Below are 25,367 nucleotides of genomic sequence, written 5' to 3'. Positions count from 1 at the left end.
CGCCATGGTAAATACATGGCTTGCTGCCTGTTGTACCGTGGCGACGTGGTTCCCAAAGATGTCAATGCTGCTATTGCCACCATCAAGACCAAGCGCAGCATCCAGTTCGTGGACTGGTGCCCCACCGGCTTCAAAGTGGGCATTAATTACCAGCCTCCCACTGTGGTACCTGGCGGAGACCTGGCCAAAGTCCAGCGGGCTGTGTGCATGCTGAGCAACACCACAGCCATCGCTGAGGCCTGGGCTCGCCTGGACCACAAGTTTGACCTGATGTATGCCAAGCGTGCCTTTGTTCACTGGTATGTGGGGGAGGGCATGGAGGAAGGAGAGTTTTCTGAGGCCCGTGAGGACATGGCTGCCCTTGAGAAGGATTATGAGGAGGTTGGTGTGGATTCTGTTGAAGGAGAGGGTGAAGAAGAAGGAGAGGAATACTGATTACCATTCCTTTCAGCCCTGCAGGCATGTCACACTCAGAGCTTAAGCTTCAACATTAGCTGACAGGCATTAAAGCTCTCTGGTTAGATTGTCTTCACTTCTGTGATCATGTCTTTTCCATGTGTACCTGTTGCATTTTTCCATCATGTCTCAAAGTAAAGGCTTTAAGAAAAAGTTTGACTCTGTGCTTTTTCTAAATTGCTTTCTCCAATTCAGGATGTACTACCACTCATCTATATCTGAAAGACAGCAGGGTGGTAATACCAAGGATCCCGTTTCCTATGTAGCCACCTCTGGGGAGAAGGGAGCACAGCGGACTAGAAAAACAGGAGAGCTGGATTTTTTTTTTTTTAAGATTTTATTTATTTATTTGACAGCCAGCCAGCAAGAGGGAATGCAGGCAGGAGGAGTGGGAGAGGAAGAAGCAGACTCCCAGCGGAAGAGCCTGATGTGGGGCTCAATCCCAGGACTCGGATCACGCCCTGAGCCAAAGACAGAGGCTTAACAACTGAGCCACCCAGGCGCCCCAGGAGAGCTGGATTCTAACACTGATCTGTTAGTATCACCTCAACCAGTGTTAGAATCTAGATCAAAGGGAGCTTAGGAAAATGTTTGTCCAGAGCTAATCTATCTTTTGAAATTATTGGTTGGTTAATTACTAATGACTTAGGTGTAGGAACTTTTAAATGTCCTACAAATCCATGGCTGCTGACCTATCAATAACTAAAAATTTCAAAGTGACCCTTCTACGGGAAAACAGATGGCTGAGAAACTTTTGAGCACGATGGGGTAAAAGCTGCAGGATCATGATTACTCTGAACAAAAATCCTGATAGAAAATCAAATAAGCTGTGGGTTTTAAAAACAGCGATAGGCCTTGGATGTTTCTGGAAGAGCACTGCCTTAGAAGAGGGTGAAGTGGCAACATTTGTACAGGTTAGGATAAGATTTTACAATTTAGGGCACTTGGCATAGTTCACATTCTTTCATATAGTTTGGCTACCTAGAAAGGACTAGGAGATAGGCAAACAGAAGAGTGTCTTACCGCAAAGAAAATGCACATTTGCAGTACAGAAGTACAGGGACTTAAGTCTGTTGAAGATGTTGATCCTTGGTTTAAAAAATATGGAATACCGAAGTTTTCCAGTTTTTTTTTTTTCCCCTTACAAATTTACAAAATAGTTCTCAGCTCCTGAAAGAAACAATCTGGATTGTCAGATATTTCAGAGAAAGTGCTGTTGGGTAGCATGGCAGGCTGAGCACAGCAACACAAATGGAGCCAACACAGGACTCAGGGGAAGGCAGAAGCCAGGGCTGTGAAGTGCTATGGGGAACCCTAAACTGAATTAGCAACCAAATGGGGATTGAAGGTTTTGAACTAGTGCTGAATTCGAAGAAAGTCAGTCTTGAGAGATGTCTGAAAACCCTCTGATGTGTCCCTCTCTCTCCTCTTCTGCGAAACAAGAGGGAAAGGTAGCTAGGCTAGAGCCCGGGAAACAGCAGCAAAGTAATGCAGAGAAGAGCTTGCTTTTCAGGACAATGTCCTGGGTGCCTAAGATCAGGGAAGCACATATTCAGTGTACACAGTGTGCCATGTGCGTTTTCAGAGTTCCAAGGCACAAGGCAGCAACAGGATCAAGAAGCCAACATTTCAACTGCATCTGATGTTTTATTTTTTGGCTTTTTTAAAGATTTTATTTATTTGACACAGTTGGGGGGGGCAGGGAGCAAGCACAAGCAAGGGGAGCACCAGGCTTCCCACTGAGCAAGGATCCCTATGTGGGACTCAATCCCAGGATCCTGGGATCACAACCCGAACCCAAGGCAGACACTTAACTGACTGAACCACCCAGAGCCCCCTGATGTTTTATTTTGGTTGGATTTTGTGTGTGTTTGTTGGGGCGGGGGACTGTAGTTTTAAGATTAATTTGTAGTAAACAAAGCAAAATATAAGATGACAGGCTGGTGCGAGGTACACAGTTGTTTGCAATTTTATTACCTATTGTCACACAACAAACTGTACCAAGACTCTGTGTTTTAAGACAATATATGTGTATTACCTCAGGCAGTTTCTTTTCTTTTTCTTTTTCTTTTTTTTTTTTTAAGATTTTATTTCTTTGACAGACAACCAGCGAGGGGGAACCCAAGCAGGGGGAGTGGGAGAGGAAAAAGCAGGCTCCCAGAGGATGAGACCTCAGGCAGTTTCTGAGGGTCAGGAATTCAGGAGTGGTTAAGCTGGCTAGCTCTGTCTCAGGATTTCTCATAAGGTTGCAGTCAACATGTTGACTGAGGCTACAGTTCCCTACGTGCTTCACTGGGACTAGAGGATTCGCTTCCAAGGCAGTTCGCTCACCTGCCTTGCAAGTTAGTGCTGGTTGTTGGCAGGTGGCCTTAGTTCACACGTGGACCTCTTTCCAATAGGGCTACTTGAGTGTCTTCAGAACATGGGGGGAGGCTTCCCCCAGAGTGAGTGATCCAAGAGAGGAAGTTGGAAACCGCAATGTTAAGACTTAACCTTGCAAGTCACACTCTCTAATTTCTACAATATCCCATTCGTTACACATGTCAGCCCTGTCTAATCTGGGAGGAAACGACACATTGACAGGAGGCGAAAATCACTGGGAGTTACATACAAACCCCTAAGGTTTAAATGTTTCTATAGGATAAAACAATATTGGTTATATTATCCTTCCCCCCCCCCCCGCCCAGTGTGCTTGATATATTTCATTTTTTAAAAAGGAGGAAACCTTGGTGCCTGGCTGGCTCAGTCAGAGGAGCATGTGACTCTTGATCTCCAGGTTGTGAGTTCGAGCCCCACGTTGGGTATACATATTACCTAAAAATAAAATCTTAAAAAAATAAATAAACGAAAGGGAGGAAACCTGTAATTTAGAAAGGTTTTCCATTTTCTACAGTTCGAACTCAAATTTCAACATATGTGGTTGTCTTTATTTAAGCTATCTTTAGAAGAGACACCTCCTATCTACCTTCGTCCTGAACTATCCAATACTCTTTATACTCTAATTATTTGGTTATTGATCCAACTGGCTGCTTGAATTCAGTATTCCCTCTGCCCCTCTGTTCCTAATCATCTTATATGCAACATGATGATCAGTAGTTACTAATAGTCAAAACCTTTGGTGACATGAAATATCAAGTGTGGGACTGGGGTGGGGAGGAGGGGCTGCCTATAATGAAATGCCAAGGCAGCCAGGAAATGCCATGAAGCATTCCTTTGGGGGCACTGGGGTCTGATTATATATCTGCCCTGGCAGCAAGCACAATTCCTGGTAATGATTAACGGCCCACCACCTGCTCTAATGGAAGTAAAAATAAGGATTATTTATTTCCCTCTTAGGATAGATTACTATTCTATTCAATACAAACATCAAACCTGAGGGTTTTGTAAAAACATATTCACTTTCTTTTCAGGTCCAGGTCTCTTTAAGCACCTTATGAGTTGAATTTCAGGGTAGAGAGGCCTAGGAAGCAGATTGAGACACTTGAGTTTTTGTTGTCATTAGTCAGGCTCTCTTAACCTCCTAGGCCTATCCTCCCCCCCTTTTTTTAAGATTTCATGTATTTATTTGACAAAGAGAGAGGGAACACAAGCAAGAAGAGTGGGAGAAGCAAGCTTCCCACTGAGCAGGGAGTCTGATGTGGGGCTTGATCCAAGGACCCTGGGATCATGACCTGAGCCGAAGGCAGATGCTTAATGACTGAGCCACCCAGGCGCCCCAGCCTAGCTTCCCTTTTGCACTCCAGATTCTCATTCTGCCTTTCTCAAAAGAGGGTGGCGAATAGGACACTCAAGTCTAGAAGGACTTGAAGCTTAGCGATGTGCATCTAAGCTTAGGAGATGAGGGATAGGGCACCCCAGGACTTGACAGTTCTACTCAGTGAGACACTAAAGCCACTGCCAAGGAAAAATGAGCCATTTATTTAGAAAAGAAATAGAAATAAGTAAAACTCAAGGAGGGTTTACTTAGAGATGGTGAGGATGCTGCTGCTGCTGCTGTTAATTAACCTTCGTACATCAAGACTTCCAATTCACACCCACCCACCCACCTTTTTTTAAACACCAGAATGCTTAAATGCCTTTACAATGCAGCATTCTTAACCTCTTTGAGATAACCTTAAAATGAGAGGCGCCCAGTGCTGCCTTTTTTTTTTTTTTTTTTACACAAATGACATTTAATTGGCAGGGAAGAAGGGAAGGGATACCACAGCCCTGTGTCCTGTCTTGTAGGACCAAGGGCCTTAAATATTGCCTGCCAAAAGATCAGAAGGAATAGGAGTCTTTCAGCGTTATGGAGGGCCAGGTACATGCTCAGATTGAGGCTTGAATGAGAGAGAAGAGAGATGGCATTTTCCCCTCCCGATCGCATCAAATTCCTGGCAAATTCCTTAATGCCCTGCAGATGGCACCACTGACAATGAGTTCTCTGCCCAGAAGAGCAGAGCTCAGATTTGTGAACTCTGCCCTGTCACCCTGGAGCTGAGCCTAAAAGATATATAACAAACAGGAAGTAACTGACTTGGCATCTCTGGCTTGTCGTTTTTTGTTCTGTCCATTCCTAGAGGCAGCTAGGCCTCACGTGGGGCCATTATGAATCAGGCAGCCACAGGATTTAGGAACTCCCATACCCAAGTTCTTAACTTCAGCTCCTGCCTCTACTCCCCAGGGTGGGATGGGTATAAAAACATGGTCTTGGGGTCAACATGTAGTAAGGGAGATTGCCAGATCAATCTGAACTCATTATTGACACAAAGTCAGTAACCACCTGATGATGTGGAAATTATCATGTAGATACTGGTATCTTTGTGTTGTGAGGCCCAGTTACTTCTTCTCTGCCATTTGGTCCATACACCACAATAAATGCCCTTCCCCACCCATCCCTCAACTGACCAACCCATCTCCCAACTAACAGCTTGCAGTTTGCCACTGTGTCCAACTGTGATGGAATTGAGCTCATCTCGTTCCTTCCCAGGGCCTTCACTCTTCCCTCCACCTATAATACCTTTTCCAGCCATAACTGCCCACCCCATCTTTGCCCACTTAACTCATACTCTTCCTTTGATGATGGAAACTGAAGCGTTACCTCTTCAAGGACTTAAGGATTGGTCAGATTCAGTCAGATTCCCTATTAAATATTTTCATAGAACTTTCTACTTTTGTCTCAAAGCATTGATCATATTTTGGAATTATATACTTATTTGTGTGATTATTTAATTAATATAGTTTCTCCCTACCAGATTTTATAAGCTCTACGTCTATGGTGCTTACCATTGTATTGCCAGTACCTAGCTTGGTGTTTAGTGCATGACTGGCACCCAATAAATATTCCAAGAATTAATTTGGGGCAAGAACAAAGATTCGAACTTTTAACTCTGAAAGCTAGAGATGACTGCCGCTCCACTGTCCTCCCCTTTTCCGCCTTTTCCCAGGCCCAAAGATCTAAGATGCCTCAGGAAGACACCACAGGGTAGACAGTGACATCCAATGAAGGTAGAAGGGAAAGTTGTTGTAAACATTCTTCATAAATAAGATCCCTCACCCTCTCTCTGGCCCAGCTCATGTGTCTTATGATACTAGCATGCAGGAACTTCTGCTGGCTCACGCTGACCAAATGAGTGTTTGCCAGGGACCAAAGTGTGACCCAGCTGCCAGAACAAGTAGGTGTCACCTTAGACATTCCATCTATACATCAGTATGCAAAGCTAGGCAGCTGAGCATTCCCACCATCCTCTTCACTGGTTGCCCTGCTATGCAAACTATGTATCCAGTTCTGGGCACCTCCAAGAGGGTACAGAAAGGCAAGAGAGTTCCCTCCAAGGGGTGAGTGGAATGCTAAGGAGTCTTGGGTAGAGGAACTCAGAGAACTGAGGATGTTTAGATTGAATAGAGAAACCCAATGAAGATCTGCTGTCCAGAAATGGCAGCAGCCTCACTCCTCAAAAACCCAGAGGGCACAGCAAAGGATGGTGAAAAACACTGCAGCTCACTTTCTAATAATCAGCTAGGATCAACAACGGGCCATGTTGTGAACGGCAAACAGGGAGAACTGAAGATTTCTTTTTTTTTTTTTTAAATGAGAGCACTTTTTATTTTTATTTTTATTTTTTTTTAAAGATTTTATTTATTGGGGCGCCTGGGTGGCTCAGTCGTTAAGCGTCTGCCTTTGGCTCAGGGCGTGATCCCGGCGTTATGGGATCGAGCCCCACATCAAGCTCCTCCGCTATGAGCCTGCTTCTTCCTCTCCCACTCCCCCTGCTCGACAGAGATAGAGATAGAGACAGCCAGCGAGAGAGGGAACACAAGCAGGGGGAGTGGGAGAGGAAGAGGCAGGCTCCCAGCGGAGGAGCTTGATGTGGGGCTCGATCCCATAACGCCGGGATCACGCCCTGAGCCAAAGGCAGACGCTTAACGACTGAGCCACCCAGGCGCCCCCAGAACTGAAGATTTCTAAGATCCCTCTCCATTCCCAGAGTCCAGGATTTCACAATTTTTTCTTCTATTTCAAGCCAATCTTTCATTACGACTATCCTCTCAAATATTTTTAGAAAGGTCAGAGATAGGTAGGGACAAAGGAAAAGAATCTCTCAAAGCATGTTTCTTAAACCCTTTCCCCAACCCCTGCCAACAACAACAGGATCTCAGACCCAGGTCTTACCTAAAGTGAACCTCTGGTTTTTTGGCTTCCCTCGCACCCGAGATAAGAGGGCAATCCCAAAGATGCCAGTCCATTTCTAGGAACTGGTCCAATTTCCATCAGAGAGAAAGGAGGTTTACAGCATTAGCTTGGACTGCTACAACAAAATGCCATAGACTAGATGGCTTAACCAACAAACTTTTATTTTTCACAGTTCTGGAGGCCGGGAAGTCCAAGAATCAGTGTCTGGTGAGAGTGTTCTTCCTTGCTTGCCTTCTTACTATGTCCTCACATGGCAGAGAGAGAAAGCTCTAGTCTCTTTCTCTTCTTCTAAGGGCGTAATCCCAACAAGGGAGCTGTACTTTATCTAAACATAATTACCTCTCAAAGGCCCCGCTTCCTAATACCATCACTTTATGGGTCATATAAAAAATATGAATTTTTTGTGGTATAATTTGACTAACATTAATTCGGACACCTGGAAACAAAATTCACACAAAATAGCACAGCCTATAGCATTTTCACCCCAGAGCTGGAGGAGTTCTTCCTGAAGACCCAGGAAGTCCTGGGAATAAAATGGCCTTGAAGGTAGTCAGAGTAAGCAGGACTTTTCTGTACTTATTGTATTTTCTGTAGAAAAATTAGGACATGTAGGCAAGCAAAGAGAAAATGAAGATAATCCATAATTTGGAAAGTTTCTGTAATCTTTGTTTAAAGAAAAGGGCAACTTTTCCTAATCCTCCTCTCTGTCCCTCTCCTGCTTCAGTCACCTTGGGGAGTGGGTGCCTCTGGTCTTCTAGCTGTTCCTCTCAAGCTGCTGTTCAGCAATAAATCTTCATCATTTGGAAGCTCAAAAGTGATCTCACAGATACAGACGGAAGGGTTCCAGGGCTCTTGAAGGTATTGAAGTACAAGTTTTAGGTTCCTATTACACTGAATATCTAAGCAATATAGTAATGAGTAGAATACAGAAGTGGGGGATATATCCACTAAGAGGCAAGAGCAGAATGTCAGGAAAAAGGGAGGCTTTGGAATCAGGCCAAGTTCAAAGCCTAGCTCCACCACCTGGGGTTGTTGGCCCTTACCCACGTTACTTAATCTCTTTGAACTGATTCCTCATCTCTAAAAAAATAAAGTCTATTTCCTAGGGTCCTTTTGACACTGAACAAAATAATCTATGTAAAGTATCTATTAATATTTAGCACTTAGTGGAGAGTCAGACTGGCTTAGTTCCCTTCCTTGTGTTGATTGAAGTAGTTGAAATTAACCCTCCATAACCAAGGTAGCCCCTTCCGTATGAAGAATGGGTTACTAATCTCATAGGCAGATCAAATCCACATTGAGTGTTTACTATGAGAACTGCACTGAGGTTGGAAGGAACGGGATGAATTAGAAGCCAAATACAGGTTTCCAATCCTTGAAGGAGAGGGGAAGGGAGAAAAGATAGAAATGGAGGTAAACTTAAACAATACGAAAGATTTAAATAATAGCTCAAGATAATGTTATGACACAGTGCATATATGCCTAATTGTTCACTGAACTATACAGCTGAAACTATCCAGAAAGACATCCCTTGAGGAAAGAATTGAAGAAAAGACATTACTGGTTTTGAGCCTTGGAAGTAGATAGGATTTGGACAAAGTGAGATTTGGTAAGTTTAAAAATTTATTATGGAGAGTCTTTTTGCATAGTTTTTGAGTGGTAACTCAGTAATCAGAGAATCTCTTGCCAGTTCTAAATATAGGCATTGAAAAGAAAGTTACTGGGGCGCCTGGGTGGCACAGCGGTTAAGCGTCTGCCTTCAGCTCAGGGCGTGATCCTGGCGTTCTGGGATCGACCCACATCAGGCTCTTCTGCTGTGAGCCTGCTTCTTCCTCTCCCACTCCCCCTGCTTGTGTTCCCTCTCTAGCTGGCTGTCTCTATCTCTGTCAAATAAATAAAAAAAATTAAAAAAAAAAAAAAAAAAAAAAAAAGAAAAGAAAGTTACCGTGCTTCCAGTGGATTTGTAGACAAAGGCTCAAGGACTGGTAAGCAAATAAATCAGATTGCTACTGGGCTCAAAACTACTTTCTCTGGGAAGTATTCTAGATTCTTTCTCTGTTTTCTGAGCTTGAGCTTGTCTTCTACTACGCAATTCCAAGTTCATATGCTTATTGATATTTTGCCTTTAAAGTTCACTTCAGTTGTACATAACTGTACATTCTGGATGATGATAAGTCTCTAAGCAGAATCTATGCTAATCAGTTGTTATAAGAATCAGATTTAATAGTCTGAGGCTCTGGTGATGTCACAGCACTTTGTAAACTGCAAAGGACTGTGAACATTAGATTTTTAGATTTAGAAGCAATCTGAAGAATGTTCTAGTTTTGCAAGTGACATTAAGTGTAGTCCAGGATGACAGTGCTAGAAGCAGACCCAGCTCTTCTGATTATCAGAAATGCCTGCTATCTTTTCTCATCACATTTGAGTGTCAACATGTATTATGCACCAGGCTAAGGGCTAGGAAAATAACTATATACAAGACAAATATGGGATGTCTGTGTGGCTTAGTCAGTTAAGCATTTGACTCTTGATTTCAGCTCAGGTCTTGATCTCAAGGTCATGAGTTCAAGCCCTGCATTGGGTTCCACGCTAGGGCCTACTTAAAAAAAAAAGAGAGAGAGAGAGAAATATGATTCTTTCCCTTTACATGCCTAAATGGAAGAGGCAGACAAACAAATGCAAGCAAATTAAGTTATGGCAACTTGTTATAAATAATATGACAAAAATAGATTGCTTTAGATAATGTAGTGGGAGAAGACTCTGAACAGGTATCATTCAAGCTCAAACCTGAAACAGACGGAAGTCAGCCAAAATGAACTGGTAAGAGGGAGGGGAAGAGGAAATATTAAGTACAGAGACTTAAGGAAGGAAGGAGCTTGGCAGGACCCACCAGGAACTGGCCAAGGCCAGGGTGAAGATGGTAGCAAGTTGAAGCAGTAGAGGGATTAGCTCATAGGTCACAACCTCAAATGCACAGCTGGGCTGACAATGTAAATGGAAAAACTGGTGAAGTCTAAGTGCTTACCCAAGTGATATGGACTGTGGAGGACTGGAGCACATCCTGCTCCATCTACTGAGCTGTATGTCCTTGTTGCCCAGTTCTGCTGGATCTTCTATTTAAGAGACAGAAATCTTGGGATGCCTGGGTGGCTCAGTTGGTTAAGCATCTGTCTTCGGCTCAGGTCATGATCCCAGGGTCCTGCACTGGGTTCCTTGTTCAGTGGGGAGCCTGCTTTTCCCTCTGCCTGCTGCTCCCCCTGTTTCTGTACTTGCTTGCTCTCTCTCTGATAGATAGATAGATAGATAGATAGATAGATAGATAGATAGATAAATAAATAAAATCTTTTAAAAAATCACTGAGACAGAAATCTGAATTTTTAAGGTATCCCGATTTTTAAATGTTTATTCAAATTTGTTAAAAACACCGTGAGCCAAACAAACACAATATATTTTTTCCTAAAACACACTCAATAGGCCCAAGGCACCTCTCTGTCCTCTCCTTTTCTTTCTTGCAGTAGATCCCTGGACCCAGGCAGTTAGCTTCTTCTCTTTGTAACTACCCATTCTTCCCACTGGAGTTGCGGTCACCCTGAGCTTGGTTGCTAAGAGGCAAATCAGCTCTTTAGCTCCTTTCATTATCTTGCTATCACCAAAGACAAATGTGTGTATACACACACATATGTGTGTGTACATATACATGTATACAAGTACATGCTTTTATTTCCCAAGGTTCTGTTGCAAATCAGTGGGGAAACAAAAAAGGGACCAAAACAACTGGCTCCAGAAAAGTTACCGGGGTATAGGATTCAGCTGTTAATTCTGGCCCCTGATTCTTGGTCAGATAGTAACTGGATGCAGTCCAGGCCTTCACAATTGGGCTCTTAATCCTTCAGTGGGGCAGTTTGCAAAACTCAGCCCTTTTTTTGAGTTTTCCTTACTTCTCCAACTTAGATAAGGGTTCAAGTACATAAAGGTGGAACTTCCCAATCAGTACATATTCCAAAGTCGCAGGAGGGTAACTGGCATTCCTTAATTGTGTGACCTTGGCACATGACAACTTCTCACCATTTTCTAATCTCCAAAATGCTAATCATACCTTCCTCTGCAGGGCTGTTGCGATATCAAAAGGAGATGAAAGTCTATAAGGTGAGTGGCACAGAGTAGGTGGTCAGCTAACATTTGACTCAGCCCCATTAAGCAATGATTCCCGGGGGTATTTCCTCACAAAGTTTCTCCATCCGCTTTTCTTCAGTATTTGCTCCAGCACACACTAGGCTTCCCACAAAAGTGACTGAGTGAAAGCTCCTACCCCTGAAGGGGCCCCATCCCAACAGAAACACACTTTCAGAAAATGCTGCTACAGGCCTTGGGTGACTGGGCAGCGGTACCTTTCAGAACCCCCTTGGTGCTCTCACAGCCTGCCTGGCCGGCCTGGTCCAAATGGTTCATTTAACTACAGTCAAATTAAAATCTTGGTTGCTCAGAAAACGCAGGAACCCTCCTCTCTCAACCGCAGGAGCTGAAAGAGACGGCTGCTTAGTTTTAGAGCGAGCACTCTGAGGCCCCAAAGATCCCGCCTCCTCCCACAGGGCGAGCCTATCAACGTTCCTCTAGCGATGAGCGGCAGCTCCCTAGGAGCCAATGAACTCCGCTCGCTGGAAGAAACCCGCCCATCCCTTGTGTCGTCAGTTGGTCTGCAGTAGATAGAACCAGCACCTGCGCTTCCTCTTTGCAAATTTGTTGGAGGGTGTTTGCGTTAAAGTTGACGGAGTCCGGACCTTAAAGGGGAGGGAGCAGAGGGGGCCGGGGCCCTTTACAACGAGGCGCCCGGTGCCTGCCCCTTTAAGGCGTCCGGACGACTGAATCTGAGCTCCAGATTACCTCGAGTTTCCGCCTTAGGCTGCGAGGAAAGGCTCCTTGGTTGGGTCCGGGTGCTTGGCGGCGGCGGCTTCATCCCCGCTCGTCCTCCCCGGGCCCGGAGACACCCCCGCCCCAGTCATGCTGAGCAGAGTATGGAAGCAGCTGACTACGAAGTGCTATCCGTGCGAGAGCAGCTCTTCCACGAGAGGGTTCGCGAGTGCATTGTGAGTACGGGATCCGGGCAGAAAGGGTAAATAGGACCAAGCGGGGGAGAAGCACGGGTGTCGCGGGAGAGGGAGAAGTTAGGGTCGCAGTGCGACCACCCAGGCTCAGAGCCCCGTTAGGGCCTGCGTGGTCCAGGGGCGAAGGACGAATGGCCCCGGCCTGACAGAAGGACCGGCGCCCCGGTTGGTGAACCTCTAGATCGGATCAGTTGGGCAGCTGAGCGATAAACAAAGCCGCGGGTCGGTTTCCGTTCCTCCCCTCTACACGCCCCTCCCCCCGCCCGCCCTCCAGTCCCCCACCCCTGCGGGGGTTCAGGGCGTGGGTCTGCGAGTCTAGTGATTTCGATCGTAATCGGATAGTCTGAGAGGAATGGGTTTAATAGGGGGAGACCCCGCCAACTCCGCTGATGTTTGACGAAAGGGAGACGTCCAAACACTGAACTAGTTTCCAGAAAAGACTTGGGAGGTGTAAGGGTGGCATCCCAGAGGAACGGGGCACTCTGATGGTCTGCTGCTTCGGAAGGGAGGACTCTTGTGGAGTGGATTCTGCTGTGTAGAGATGGAGAACAACTAAGTTATCCCCTTCTTTCCCCCTTCATTGGTGCTTGTTGGAAACCCCTGTAAGCCGAGGTTCCTAGCTCCCCAGCCATTCATGGATTTCCCCTGTGAGTGGTATCGCCCCCACTCAGGGCAGCAGGCTGCGTTCCCTGCTCTCCCACTGCCACCTTGAGCAACAGCTGAACCTGCCACACAGCGATGGACTCTTCGCCTCTGGGCCCCAGGGGAATCCCTGGGGAAACTTAGGGAGCTGCATCTTCCTCAGGCCTGCTTTCAATTCTCATCTCTCCCCTCTTTCCTCAGAGTTCCCCAGAGTAGCCATGACCCCCAAACACTAAATGAAAGGCAAAAAGGAAAGGTTTGGAAGAATAGAAGTGTTAATGAGTAGGGGAACGCACTGTTGGGGTCATCTTTTATTTTTCTCATTCTGCCCTGGGCAGCCTCAGACTGGACGAGGGGTAAAGTGAGCCACCTGTGAGGACTGAAAAGTAGGGAAGGGAATGTATTTGTCCATGTGTGGAACTCCAGATCAACTTTCCTTGTGTGATCCTTAGTGGATAGTGAGGTTGGGCATGTTGGGAGACACACCCAGGCTTTGAAACATTGTAGGGACAAAGGCCCACATTCCTAGAGAACAGGGAGGGATGAGACCTTGGACAGAGAAGCAGCCTCCTAGATGTCTCCCCCATTCTTTAGTCCTATTAGCTGAGGACATCAGTGCTGGCCAAGGGCAGCCTGAAGCCTTCTGGTGCCTCCTCCACCTGGCTCCCATGCCCTGCTCTAAAGAATGACCTAGCCTGTGTTGGAACTGCGTGGAGCTCCAGCCTGACCTTTTGAGCCCTCCCACCTTCCTGGCTATTACGCAAGGCAAGACGCAAGGGCAGAGGGAGCACTAGGCAGTAGAAATCTTCAGTACGATCTGAGTAACTCATTCTACTCCGCTTCCCTAATGTTAAAAGCTAAAATTTTGTTCTAGACCCATCGCTCTCCTTGGGTCTCTTTGACTTCTTCCTTCCACGTATAGATAACTGTGTGCAGATTCCCTGTGGGGTCAGCTGCTCTTGGAGACTGGAGGACCCAGGAGACTGATCCTGCTTTCTTAGCTTGCTTTATTTTTTTTTTAATATTTATTTTTATTTTTAAAAAATATTTATTTGTTTGTTTATTTATTTATTTGAATCAGAGAGAGAACAAGACAGAAAGCAGGAGCAGGGGTGGGGAGGGGCAAAGGAGAGGGAGGAGGAGACTCCCTGTGGAGCAGGGAGCCCACTGTGGGGGCTCAATCCCAGGACCCTGGGATCATGACCTGAGCCAAAGGCAGACACTTAACCATCTGAGCCACCCAGGTGCCCCTCTTGGCTTACTTTAAATGCAGTAACATGGCGAGGTGCCTGGCTAGCTCAGTTGGAAGAATGTGCAACTCTTAATCTCAGAGTCGTGAGTTCAAGCCCCATGTTGGGTGTAGACATTGCTTAAATAAATTAATTTAAAAAATAAAAATAAATTCAATAACATCTCAAGACTCTCTGGTTCTGATTGTAGAGCCAGGCTGACCAGAGACTCCTCCCTTGGGCAACAACAGCTTACTTGGGGTAGGGTAGGGATACATGCATGTGCAGACTAACTTGGCCAAGTCCTGCCATGACTGTGGATTGGAGGGCCAATTGCCCAGGGGCATGGGACAGCCTGGCTCTGGGGTTGGAAGTCACTTGAACAGGGACCAGGAATTGACAGCCTTTAAAGGGGCTGATGTGGCTTTAGAAACATTGCAGATTTTAGATATTGGGCCCCAACTAAGGTCTACTCTCAGGGGCAAGGGATTAAATGAGGCTCTGGTTTGTCCCAGAGCAGACCTGATCTTCCAGGGGCCCTGAATAAACACAGAGTAGAATTTTTTTTTTTTTTAAGATTTTACTTACTTAGTTGAAAGAGAAAGAGTGAGTGAGAGAGAGCCCAAGCTGGGGAGAGAGTCAGTGGGAGAAGGAGAAGCAGACTCCCTTTCTGAGTGAGGAGCCCGACTTGGGCTTGTCCCAGCACCCTGGAATCATGACCTGAGCCAAAGGCAGGCGCCCAACCGACTGAGCCACCCAGGCGACCCTAGAAATTCTGACTTAGCCTAGGAGTATGATTCCTACTTACTGTCTCCGGGAGCTTGGTTCAAAGTGGCAGCAGGGACAAGGAGGGGTGGGAGAGCAGAGTGTCAGGACAATACAAACATCCCCTTCTTCCCTGAAACCTGCTTCGCTTTTCAATAATGTGCTAGGAGTAAATTCCCTCTGGTTCTGTGGCCTGTTTCAGGTATGTGTATATATGTGTCTCCAGTAGGAGTTTTCTCTGCCTATTTACCAACCAGGGTTCAGCTGAAGCTGTTTTCTCCCGGAAAAGGTTTCACAGGGCTGGACATAATGCTGTTTCCCCATCCTTTGGTGCTTCTTAGAGGCCCCTGAGGGCCCTGACTAGAAGGAAATGCTGGGGAGAAAGATGGAACCCCTAGAAGTATGGAGCCTTGTTTTGGAAAAGTGACCCCATAGAATTAACAGAGAGGCCCGCTGGGGCTGTGGAATGTGCCAGGAGCTTCTCATCCCAGCTCCCACTCTGCCGCAGATCTCAACACTTCTGTTTGCGACACTCTACATCCTCTGCCACGTCGCCCTGACCCACTTCAAGAAGCCTGCTGAGTTCATCACAGGTACCCTGCCTCTCCCCTACCCTCTGCCAGTGTTCCTGTTGCCCTGGGACCAGCCTCGGGGGAGTGGGCCGTGTTTGCCTGCTGGGAAAGGAAAGGTGGCTGTTCTACAGCCTTTGCCGCTCCTGCTTCGCTTCTTCCACAGGCCGGGGCAAGGTGGGATAGTGGAAAGTCTAGACAGAAGGGTCTGCAACTAATAAAGCCCCTGAGCAAGTCCTGTAACTTTCCTGACCCTCAGTTCCATCTTCTACAAAATGGGCCTAACAGTCTCTAACCGATTCATTGACCTTGAGTGGACCAAATGAGATGGTTAATGTGAAAGCCCTCTGTGAACCTAAAATGGACAACCTTTAGGGTGAATGTTATCATGGGCGCAAGCTCTGTCCTCTCCTCAACCACTGCACTCACGTCCAGAAACAGAGACCTATCTGACACTGGGGCCCCCGGGACCTGATGATGGTGGCCTTGCTCTTTACAGGGAGCGTTAAGTGTGTTCAGATCGGAGCTTTCCTTCCTGTAGGCATTGTGCGATTTGGGGGGACACACTTGCGCCAATTCCTAGCCCCAGCCTATCCAGATCATCCTGTCCTGGCCCTAGTCTTTCCTCCCCTCCAGAAGGCTTCAGGAACCCCCACCCAAGAAGGCTAGCTACTCCTCGGTATAATTCTCCCGAGGACTTTCTCTGTGAATCTCCCCCCCACCCCGCCTCATTTCCCTTTGCTGCCCCAAGCCACTGATGTAATCAGCCTCCCAAACCAGTTGTTTCTGATATTTTCAGCTTACAAAGAGGAGCCTACAATGAGAGAGATCATTGGGAGGGAGGGAAGTGAGAGAATTTCTGGCCTGTACTCTTTCCACCTGGGACCACAGCTCTTTAAGCTGCCACCTTGGCCAGAGAATAGGTTGTGGGGTTCGTAGTGTGAGCTCTCCCAGAGCCTCCTGTCCAGCTCTGCCTCTGTGGCCCAGGCCCTTCCTCAGGGGGCAGGGAGGGGGCAGGAGGGCACACTGCAGCACAGATGGTTCCCAGAGCTGCCCACTGATGTCTTGCCTCTTCCCCATGCCTCTCTCCTGTAGTGGATGATGAAGATGCCACAGTCAACAAGATTGCGTAAGTGTTGCTCTCCCAGCTCCTGGCACTAGGAACCTTTAGAATCTGGGATCCAGTGAGAATTCTGGAGCTGGGGGGAGAGTGGGATGTCATACAGTGAACAGAGGGTTCCTGCTTCCACCCCATTTCTGGCTTCTTCCGGCTTTACCTCGCCCTGGGGACGCTTAGAAAAGTTGTTGTTCCTGTCTCCCTGGTTAGGCCAGGAGTTTCTGGGAGCCTCTTGGCCAGGAACTGTGAGCTGGGGCCTGAGTCACCGGAAATGGTTCTAGCTTGGCTTCTTCTCCCAGTGGTCTTCAGGGAAGGAGTGGGGCAGGGACGTAGACCCATGGACTAGAGCGGGGGATGTGGAAGGTGGAATCCTCAAGGGCAGGGCAGGCTTGGTTCTGAGAGGATGGCCCTTGCTCCAGGCTGTTATTATTCATTAGCACAAACAGGGAAAATATAGAGATGACCCCTCCAGTCAACAGATTAAAAGAAGGCAATCTTCCCCCCTTGGTGGACCAAGTAAAAATGTCTCTTCTGTTCACCTGAGGCAGCCCTGGACACAGGCCTTGGCTATGAAGCTGGGTTTCAGGTCCTTCTTTTCCCCCTTTGCCTAGTGCCTTCATGCAGGGCCTAGCCATATGGGGTGACCCTGCTCTTATTTGCGCTAGAGAAGGCAAGCTCAGAAATCCATACCTCTGAGCAGAAAAGAGAAGAGAAGCCCCTTAGCTTAGCATGCCTGCTGTACCTGGCAGGCATGTGTAGGAGGACTACCTTCCTGGGGATAGTCTGGGCAAGTGTCATGACCCATGACGTGAATGCCTAAGGTGTGTCCATCCCTTGCACCAGGGCTTCCCTGGAGGGGGAGTTTAAGGGGCAGCCAGTGGAGCCTTAGCTGGATGGCTCCTTCCCTCAGTCTGTCCCCGCTACAGGTAGTTCCAGGAAAAGCCATAGGTGCCCAGGGAGATAGGTAGGGCTTCTGGGCCCAGAGAAGTGAGTGTCTGAGCTGAGCAAAGGCACTGCGCATTCTCTGCCCAGGCTCGAGCTCTGCACCTTTACCCTGGCGGTTGCCCTGGGTGCTGTCCTGCTCCTGCCCTTCTCCATTATCAGCAACGAGGTGCTCCTCTCACTGCCTCGGAACTACTATATCCAGTGGCTCAATGGCTCCCTCATCCATGGTACGTGGCTCCTGGTTGCAACTTGGGGTGGTGACAGGGAACAGACTAGGTTCATGCAGACGTAGGCAGTCTTGGCCAATTAGTCATATATCGCCCCATCCTTGCCCCCTCCTCCACCACATGGTCAGTCCCTGGTGGGTTGTCCCCAGCCACACACACACACACACACACACACACACACACACACACACACTCACCCCCTCGGCTTTTTCTTGTTGCTCTAGGCCTCTGGAACCTCGTTTTTCTCTTCTCCAACCTGTCCCTCATCTTCCTCATGCCTTTTGCATACTTCTTCACTGAGTCTGAGGGCTTCGCTGGCTCCAGAAAGGTGAGTGGGGGATATATCAGTCAATCTAGGCAGGGAACAGAATTCCACTCAGATGGTTCAACTGAAGAGATTTTATTTTGTTTTGTTTTGTTTTGTTTGTTTGTTTATTTTAGGGGGGGCAGAGGGAGGGAGACAGTCTTAAGCAGGCTCCATACCCAGTGCAGAGCCTGACGTGGGGCTCATTCTCACAACCCTGAGATCATGACCGGAGCCGAAAGGAAGAGTTGGATGCTTAACTGACTGAACCACCCAGGCGCCCCAAGTGAAGAGATTTTAACAAAGACTTTGCAGAGGTTTAGTCAGAGTTAAGGGGATCAACAAGGAATTGGAGGTGCTACTGCCAGCAGGAAGTCATTACCACCCCTAGGCCTGTGGGAGCAAAAGGAAGAAATAGCTTCTGGAACCGACTGATAGTTGAAGCTGGAGGTGTCTCACAGCTACTGCCAAAACCATAGTGTCAAAGGTTGAAGGAAACTGAAGAAATACCCTGACCCCCCTCTCTTCCTATGTTCTACTCTCCTGCCTGTCCTTCTCACTGGGCAAGCTGAACCAGAGGGCAAAGAGCTTGTGTGATGCAGCCCTCAGGGGTCAGCCTCTCAGGGCAAGGCAGGGTGGGGAAGGGATTCGGGGAGGGGGGTAGCCCACGAAGACTGTCTGGTGTAAGGAATGGCCCTAGATGTAGGGTTGGAGGACAGAGTGATTCGGCAGAATAAGAGGGAGACACTCTTCCCTGTCTCCTGAATCCAGCCCTCTCTGGTTTCCCCAGCCAGGCTGCCATCCCATGTCTCCTTCCTTCCCCCGATGTTGATCCTGCCCCTTACCTCTGTCCTCCTCCTGTAGGGTGTCCTGGGCCGGGTCTACGAGACGGTGGTGATGTTGATGCTCCTTACCCTGCTGGTGCTGGGCATGGTGTGGGTGGCCTCAGCCATTGTGGACAACAAGGCCAGCAGGGAGTCACTCTATGGTGAGAGGGCTGGCTTCCCCCCACCCCCCTCCAGGCTAAGTGGCTCTGCAGTTGGCTGATGTTCCCTGCCTGGAACAACTGTATCCCTCTAAGGTGGAGAAGGTTGGGACTGTGCTTCTTAGACTGAAGTTTCAAACTGATGGACGTCAGGCCAAGTCCAGCCTGCAGAAATGATCCCTTGCACCCATGCAATGATTAAAAATATAAATGAGTCAGTTGCTGACATGCAATAATTGAGAGATTTCACATTAATATCCAGATTTGTGGCTTTGCCTGACAACAGGCAAAGAATCTGGCCACACTAGACCTCAGGGACTGGGCCTGATACCAGTTGTGTTCCTTTTTTTTTTTTTTTCATCTTATTTTTTAAAAATTTTATTTGTTTAATTTATTTATTTGAGAGAAAGAGAACATGAATGGGGTGGGGGGGGGCGGCAGAGGGAGAAGCAAATTCCTCACTGATCAGGGAGCCCAATGCAGTCTTTGATCCCAGGACCCTGGGATCATGACCTGAGCTGAAGGCAGAGGCTTAACTTGCTGAGCCTCCCGGGCGCCCCTGTAGTTGTGTTCTTTAGATGTGGCTTAGGGCCTCCAACTTGCTGTAGCCCCACTGCTCCCTCTTCTGCTGACACTGGGCCAGCTTTCCTCATTCACATTACTTGCCTAACCCCTGTAGGCTTATGGGTGGTGTCCTTGCTAGTCTCTGAGGCCCATCAGCCCCCAGGAACCTGGAAGAGAGACCAACTGACATCTTTTTTACCCTTAGACTTCTGGGAGTACTATCTCCCCTACCTCTACTCCTGTATCTCCTTTCTTGGGGTCCTGCTGCTCCTGGGTGAGTGTTCAGGGTCTTGCAAGGAACGGGTAAGGTCCGTGGATTAAAGTAACCAGGGTGGAAGGGTGGGTAGGGGAAGTGGTGGACCAAAGGGTCTGGCAGGTAACCGGCTTCTGTCCCCACAGTGTGTACCCCACTAGGTCTCGCCCGCATGTTCTCGGTCACTGGGAAGCTACTGGTCAAGCCTCGGGTATGTAGTGCTTTTTGCCCTTTGATTCCTGCAAAGCTGGAACCAAACAGCGAAGCTACCCTACAGTTGTGCAGCACACACCTTGCGGAAGGCCACAGCCTTTGCTGGCTCCTGTATCCTTCAACCCCATCATCTGGAGCTGGTGGTCACCAGACATGCAAGGCAGAGCAAAAGGCAGTTGGGGGGCGGGACTGGATAAAGCTTCTGGCCACAGGGTGGTGAATGAGGGTTAGGGGAAGGAATGAGACAGTGGAGCCTGGGATGAGCAGGGGTCTCCTGGGGCCCTTGGGATCAGGGAGCCTCTGACAGTTAGTCCCTCCCTTTCCCCTGTCCCCAGCTGCTGGAAGACCTGGAGGAGCAGCTGTACTGCTCAGCCTTTGAGGAGGCAGCTTTAACCCGCAGGATTTGCAGTGAGTCGTGGTTCTCCCCAGCTGGGACAGGGGCTGTGGCTTGGATGGGGGCTGCAGGACTGGAAGCAGCACCATCTTCTCTGCCCTCAGATCCCACCTCCTGCTGGCTGCATTTGGATATGGAGCTGCTGCACAGACAGGTCCTGGCTCTGCAGACACAGAGGGTCCTGCTGGGTATGTAGGTTGGTAGGGATTGGGATACCTGTGTTTCCCCAAGGAAAGTAGCCCGTCATTCTAGGCCCTTGCTGACAGCTTTCCATCCCTGTACAGAGAAGCGACGGAAGGCTTCAGCCTGGCAGCGGAACCTGGGCTACCCCCTGGCCATGCTGTGCTTGCTGGTGCTGACGGTAGGTATTTCATTCCTGGTGGAGGTGAGGAATAGTAGGCTCTTGACTACTTTAGGTCTTCTCAGGGAAGAGGAAGGAGGTACAGGGACCTGGTTATCATCAGTAATAGTAGTTCCCTCTCACTGATTGCCTATTTTGTGTCCTGCCCTGTACTGAGCACATCGATCCCCATTTTGTAGATGAAGAAACAGGAGTGAAGGAGTTTGCCGAATGTCATACACGGCCACTGAGTAGTTACACAGGTTTTCTCTGGGGTGAAAATAAGGGTTGAAATCAGTTCATCCCTCCACTTGCCGTGTTCTGGACTTGGCAATAAGTCTTATCGGTCTGGGGGAGGAGGAACATTTTTCTCTTCGAACTTTTTGCAATCCTTCCACCCCAAAAGTTTGTGTCTTACAATACCCTCAAAGGTGCTCTGTTGCTAGCAATAACCTTGATGAGGTCCCACACAGCTAATGGGAAACTGAAAATGTTGGACCAGAGTGTCTGCTCTTAACATTCAGTTCTGCATACAGCTCTGGGCTGGGGCAGGAATGGGAGTCCATGACCTTGCTTCCCACAGGGCCTCTCTGTGCTCACTGTGGCCATCCACATCCTGGAGCTGCTCATCGATGAGGCTGCCATGCCCCGGGGCATGCAGGTACTAGGCTGCCTATCTTTTGGGGAGGGCTTAAGAAAGGCTGGGGTGAGAGACAAAAGCTGAGGCCAGAAGGAATTTGGGTGCTGGGTGGTGCTCCTGGAAGGGAGCGCTCCATAGTGACACCACTCCATTTCTCAGGATGCCTCCCTGGGCCAGGTCTCCTTCTCCAAGCTGGGCTCCTTTGGTGCCGTCATTCAGGTTGTACTCATCTTGTATCCTTCTGGAAACCCATCACTGCCTCTCTTCACTGAATCTGTCTCCTGGGACTGTGGTGGGGAGGTGTGGTGGGAATGATGGGGAAGGGGGCAAGTCTTCACCCACCTGGGGTTCAGGAAGAAGGAAAAGACTTTATTTGAAAGGAGGCTTGGGGGAGAGGTCCATTCCCTTTGAGATGAGGCACTAATCCTTGGGAACTGGCCAGTTCTTCCTTAACCTAGTGGCAGTTACCTGATGGTCTCCTCAGTTGTGGGATTCTACAGCTCTCCATTCTTCCGGAGCCTGCGGCCCAGATGGCACGACACAGCCATGACACAGGTAGCTGGGCAGGAATAAAGGAAGCCTCCCGGGGGCATGCCAGGGTGCTAGGTGCTGGCAGCTCTGCTACCCTCACCTCCCCTTTCCTTACTCCCACCTAGATAATTGGGAACTGTGTCTGTCTCCTGGTCCTAAGCTCAGCACTTCCTGTCTTTTCTCGAACCCTGGGTAAGTAGCAAAAGAAGGTAAGGGAATTGGTTTTTTCTGAGTACCTACTGGTGCTAAGCATACATTTCATATACGTTCTCTCTCTAATTCCCACAAGAAACCTGAGGAGGTATTACCCCCATTATACAGATGGAGAAATTGAGGCTCTGTAAAACGCTTGTGTTGAGCTTCAGAATAGTGTTGCTTCAAAGCTCATACTTTTCCATCAGCTATATCCCACAGCCTTCCCTATTTACTTGCATTTTTTGGTGGAGAAGCACCACTTTCCCCCAAATCTTCCTCTGAGCTTGATCCTCTAAGAAACATTCTCATTTTATAAAGACAAGAAACAAGAGAAGCTAATCAATTTACTTAGTTAAACAGCTCGCTTGAAGCAAGGCCAAGTCAGGCTAGAACCCTTGTCTCTTAAACACCAGTCCAGCGCTTTTTCCCGCACACTGGGACATCAACTAATACACTCAGTCCTTCTTCCGTCTTTAGAGCTATCATCTACAATTGCCCAGTAAAAATGTTCAGAAGTGGAATAGTTCCCCCCAAGGTAGTATGGGAGTTCCCCCTTCACCACATCATGAACCATATATCCTAAATGATTTAGTATTTACATCAGTTCTGTTTGGTTCTTCAGTTCATACTGTGTCCACTGTGCCATTGTACTTACGCCATGGGGATTCAGTAGGAAACTAGGCTCGTGAGTCCACTAGTTAGTTCCTTTAGGTTGGATGCAGGTAAGAATATTTTTTAAGTGGGGATGGCCCCAAAATTTGGACTTATAATGACATTATTATGATGATGAAGGAGTCAGGAAGTGTTAGAATAGTGCCTGGCACATATAGTGCTTTATATGTGTTGTTTCATTTAATTCTCACAGTCCCAATATTTTCTCTATAGTTAAGGAAACTGAGGCACAGAAATTTAAGGAATCTGCTGCAGATCACACAGTTAGTTAGGGGTGGAGTTTGGATCTGAACCAAAGCAGCCTGATCAGAGTCGGAGCTCTTAGCCTCCACACTGGGTGACCAGCTTTTAGGCTCCTGGCCCAGGAACAAGTACCAGGCCCAGGGAGCTCCTCGGGACACATGGAGCCGGGGGAGGGGGCGCCCACTGGAGGAGAAGATGCCGAACTTTGGAAGGGAAGTTGGAGCAAGCCTAGCTGCTGACACTTTCTTCACCAGCCATAACTCCCTCTGAGACAAGTTGGGAAGTAGGAACAATTAATACATAGAAGAGGCCAACCTGTCAATTGCAGTGTTGAGATATGGCCACTAGGAGGCAGCAGAAAACTGGGCTCTGAGCCAGGGAGGAGCTGGGGAGCCCACTCCCATATTGGCCTTTGTACTTCAGGGCTCACTCGCTTTGACCTGCTGGGTGACTTTGGACGCTTCAACTGGCTGGGCAATTTCTACATCGTGTTCCTCTACAACGCAGCCTTCGCGGGCCTCACCACTCTCTGTCTGGTGAAGACCTTTACCGCGGCTGTGCGGGCAGAGCTGATCCGGGCCTTTGGTGAGAGGGAGTGGGGGCGCAGGCTAATGGGGTGGTTGTGAGGTGGGGCCCTCTGGAACCATGGTCATCCAAGCAGGAGAGATGGCATGCTGTCTGCTTTGTTTGTAACGTACCTCATCTGTGGCTTGGTTGTCTTATCCCTGAGACTGGACCTGTGCCCTGCTTTTGACTGCCCACCCTCCCTCTTCTCTAGGGCTGGACAGATTGCCATTGCCTGTCTCCGGTTTTCCCCGGGCATCTCGGAAGACCCAGCACCAATGACTTCCAGCTGGGGGTGGGAGGGAGAAAACTGGACACTGCCATCTGCTGCCCAGGCCTGGAGGGGCGCCCAGGGGTGGGTGGACCACAGGACCTGGAATCTGAAAGGGTAGTAGAGGGGAGCTGAGCTGTCTGCACTGTTGCATAATCTGAGCCAGAGTTTGGGACCAGGCCCCCCTGCTTTTCCAAATTTAACTGTGGGCCCCAGCATGGAGTGGGGCTGGGTGACTGGGTCTGGCTCCTGGTCCCAAATCTGTTTACACATCAATCTGCCTCACTGCGGTTCAGGGCCATGCCCGTAGCCATGTTTACATGATTTGATGTGCAATAGGGTGGGGTGGGGACAGGCGAGAAACTGAGCCAGGGGCTGACTTGGGAGGCAGGTTGTCTCCCTTGCCTCTGGCCCAGCAGAGCCTAAGCACTGTGCTATCCTGGAGGGGCTTTGGACCATCAGAGAGACAAGGGCGTAGGGAAGAAGAGACCACAACCGTCAGCAATAAAGTTGATCCCAGGGTTTGCTTTGGTTTTTTAAAGGGCCTGTCTCTGTGTCTCTTGAACAGCCTTATTCCCACCAATTCTGAATCTACCAACTAAGAAAAACAGAGGGATCCTGCCTACCATCCTTTCCCTTCTCCTCCATCTGCATTCTTAGTATCTTTTAGGGCCTTGGGTCTCATGTTAGGTCATACAATTAGGCGGTGGGAAGCTCCTCCTCCTTTAGCCTTGCTTAAAGCTGGCTGGTCCCTGACTCTTCCTTATACTCATGCCTTGTTTCTATGCCTTGGTTATTGGGGGTAGGTGGGCATGGGTGTAGGAATAGGATAACTTCCCCTATACTCACACACCATCCTCAGCCCTATCCTCCCTGACTTGGGTTGGACCTAAAGTAAAAGAAAGCTGACTGACATGGGTTTGTGGTTCTCAGAAAAGAACATAACTCTTGTCTTTCCAGAGGCTGTCAGTGCCTAGAACACTGTGCAAGCCCTCCTGCTGTGTTGGGGGTAGGGACAAAGTTTCTGCTCAGGGTGATGCACGTTGTGCAACTTGTAGGGGGCACCATTCACCTTGTAGGCTTATATAGAGTTACTACGACTATTTTCTTGCAAATGGCAGTCAGGTGTCTTGAGGAAGGAACACTTTTTTCTAACGTACACCAAGTTGCTGTAAGTGCTAGCCATGGAGCTGAGGCGGGGGGGAGTATTGAACACCAGACAGTGTGGATGCCACAGATACTTGGTGAGCCCTCTGCTATAGGCCAGGCATTTAGCCATGGGGATTCATGGTAAACAGTTTTGTATTTAAGAGTTGCTTTGTCTAGTAGGGGTGATATAATTCTAATACCACAATGGTTGGCAGTTAGTTACTGGTTCTCAGGGAAACAGGTGGGCAGTGTCAGGACATCAGGGAAGCCTTCTTAGAATGATTTTCTTTCTTTTCTTTCTTTCTTTCTTTTCTTTCTTTCTTT

The 25,367-nt window shown here is 48.3% G+C and overlaps 2 protein-coding genes across 2 annotated transcripts; both read left to right on the top strand.

Annotated features, from left to right (window-relative positions):
* The first annotated feature begins 6 nt into the window (after positions 1–6).
* On the top strand, positions 7–609 carry LOC117796576 (tubulin alpha chain-like). Its single transcript, XM_034644636.1, has one exon. The coding sequence runs from the start codon at positions 16–18 to the stop codon at positions 433–435; it is 420 nt and encodes a 139-aa protein (XP_034500527.1). The 5' UTR covers positions 7–15; the 3' UTR covers positions 436–609.
* Positions 610–11,876: 11,267 nt separating this feature from the next.
* LMBR1L (limb development membrane protein 1 like) lies at positions 11,877–24,437 on the top strand. Its single transcript, XM_002927187.4, has 17 exons — positions 11,877–12,213; positions 15,376–15,460; positions 16,532–16,565; positions 17,586–17,725; positions 17,950–18,053; positions 18,894–19,017; positions 19,784–19,852; positions 19,978–20,042; positions 20,380–20,452; positions 20,543–20,626; positions 20,723–20,799; positions 21,362–21,439; positions 21,578–21,651; positions 21,883–21,973; positions 22,075–22,141; positions 23,483–23,644; positions 23,838–24,437. Exons 1-17 carry the CDS (start codon positions 12,142–12,144, stop codon positions 23,903–23,905), a joined length of 1,467 nt encoding a protein of 488 aa, XP_002927233.1. The 5' UTR covers positions 11,877–12,141; the 3' UTR covers positions 23,906–24,437.
* The last annotated feature ends 930 nt before the right edge of the window (positions 24,438–25,367 follow it).

The sequence above is a fragment of the Ailuropoda melanoleuca genome, chromosome 16 (assembly GCF_002007445.2).
Source record: "Ailuropoda melanoleuca isolate Jingjing chromosome 16, ASM200744v2, whole genome shotgun sequence".
Classification (NCBI taxonomy): domain Eukaryota; kingdom Metazoa; phylum Chordata; class Mammalia; order Carnivora; family Ursidae; genus Ailuropoda; species Ailuropoda melanoleuca.
Note: the sequence above shows the minus strand (reverse complement) of the source record. Positions and strands in the feature narration are given on the sequence as shown.

What these genes read in the sequence shown, in the direction of transcription:
- LOC117796576 (XM_034644636.1), top strand. Translation starts at nt 16, where the DNA reads ATGGCTTGCTGCCTGTTGTACCGTGGCGACGTGGTTCCCAAAGATGTC.
- LMBR1L (XM_002927187.4), top strand. Translation starts at nt 12,142, where the DNA reads ATGGAAGCAGCTGACTACGAAGTGCTATCCGTGCGAGAGCAGCTCTTC. An exon ending in TGGGGTCCTGCTGCTCCTGG is followed by an intron (nt 19,853 to 19,977) that starts GTGAGTGTTCAG and finishes CTGTCCCCACAG; the next exon opens with TGTGTACCCCACTAGGTCTC. An exon ending in ATTCAGGTTGTACTCATCTT is followed by an intron (nt 21,652 to 21,882) that starts GTATCCTTCTGG and finishes ACCTAGTGGCAG; the next exon opens with TTACCTGATGGTCTCCTCAG.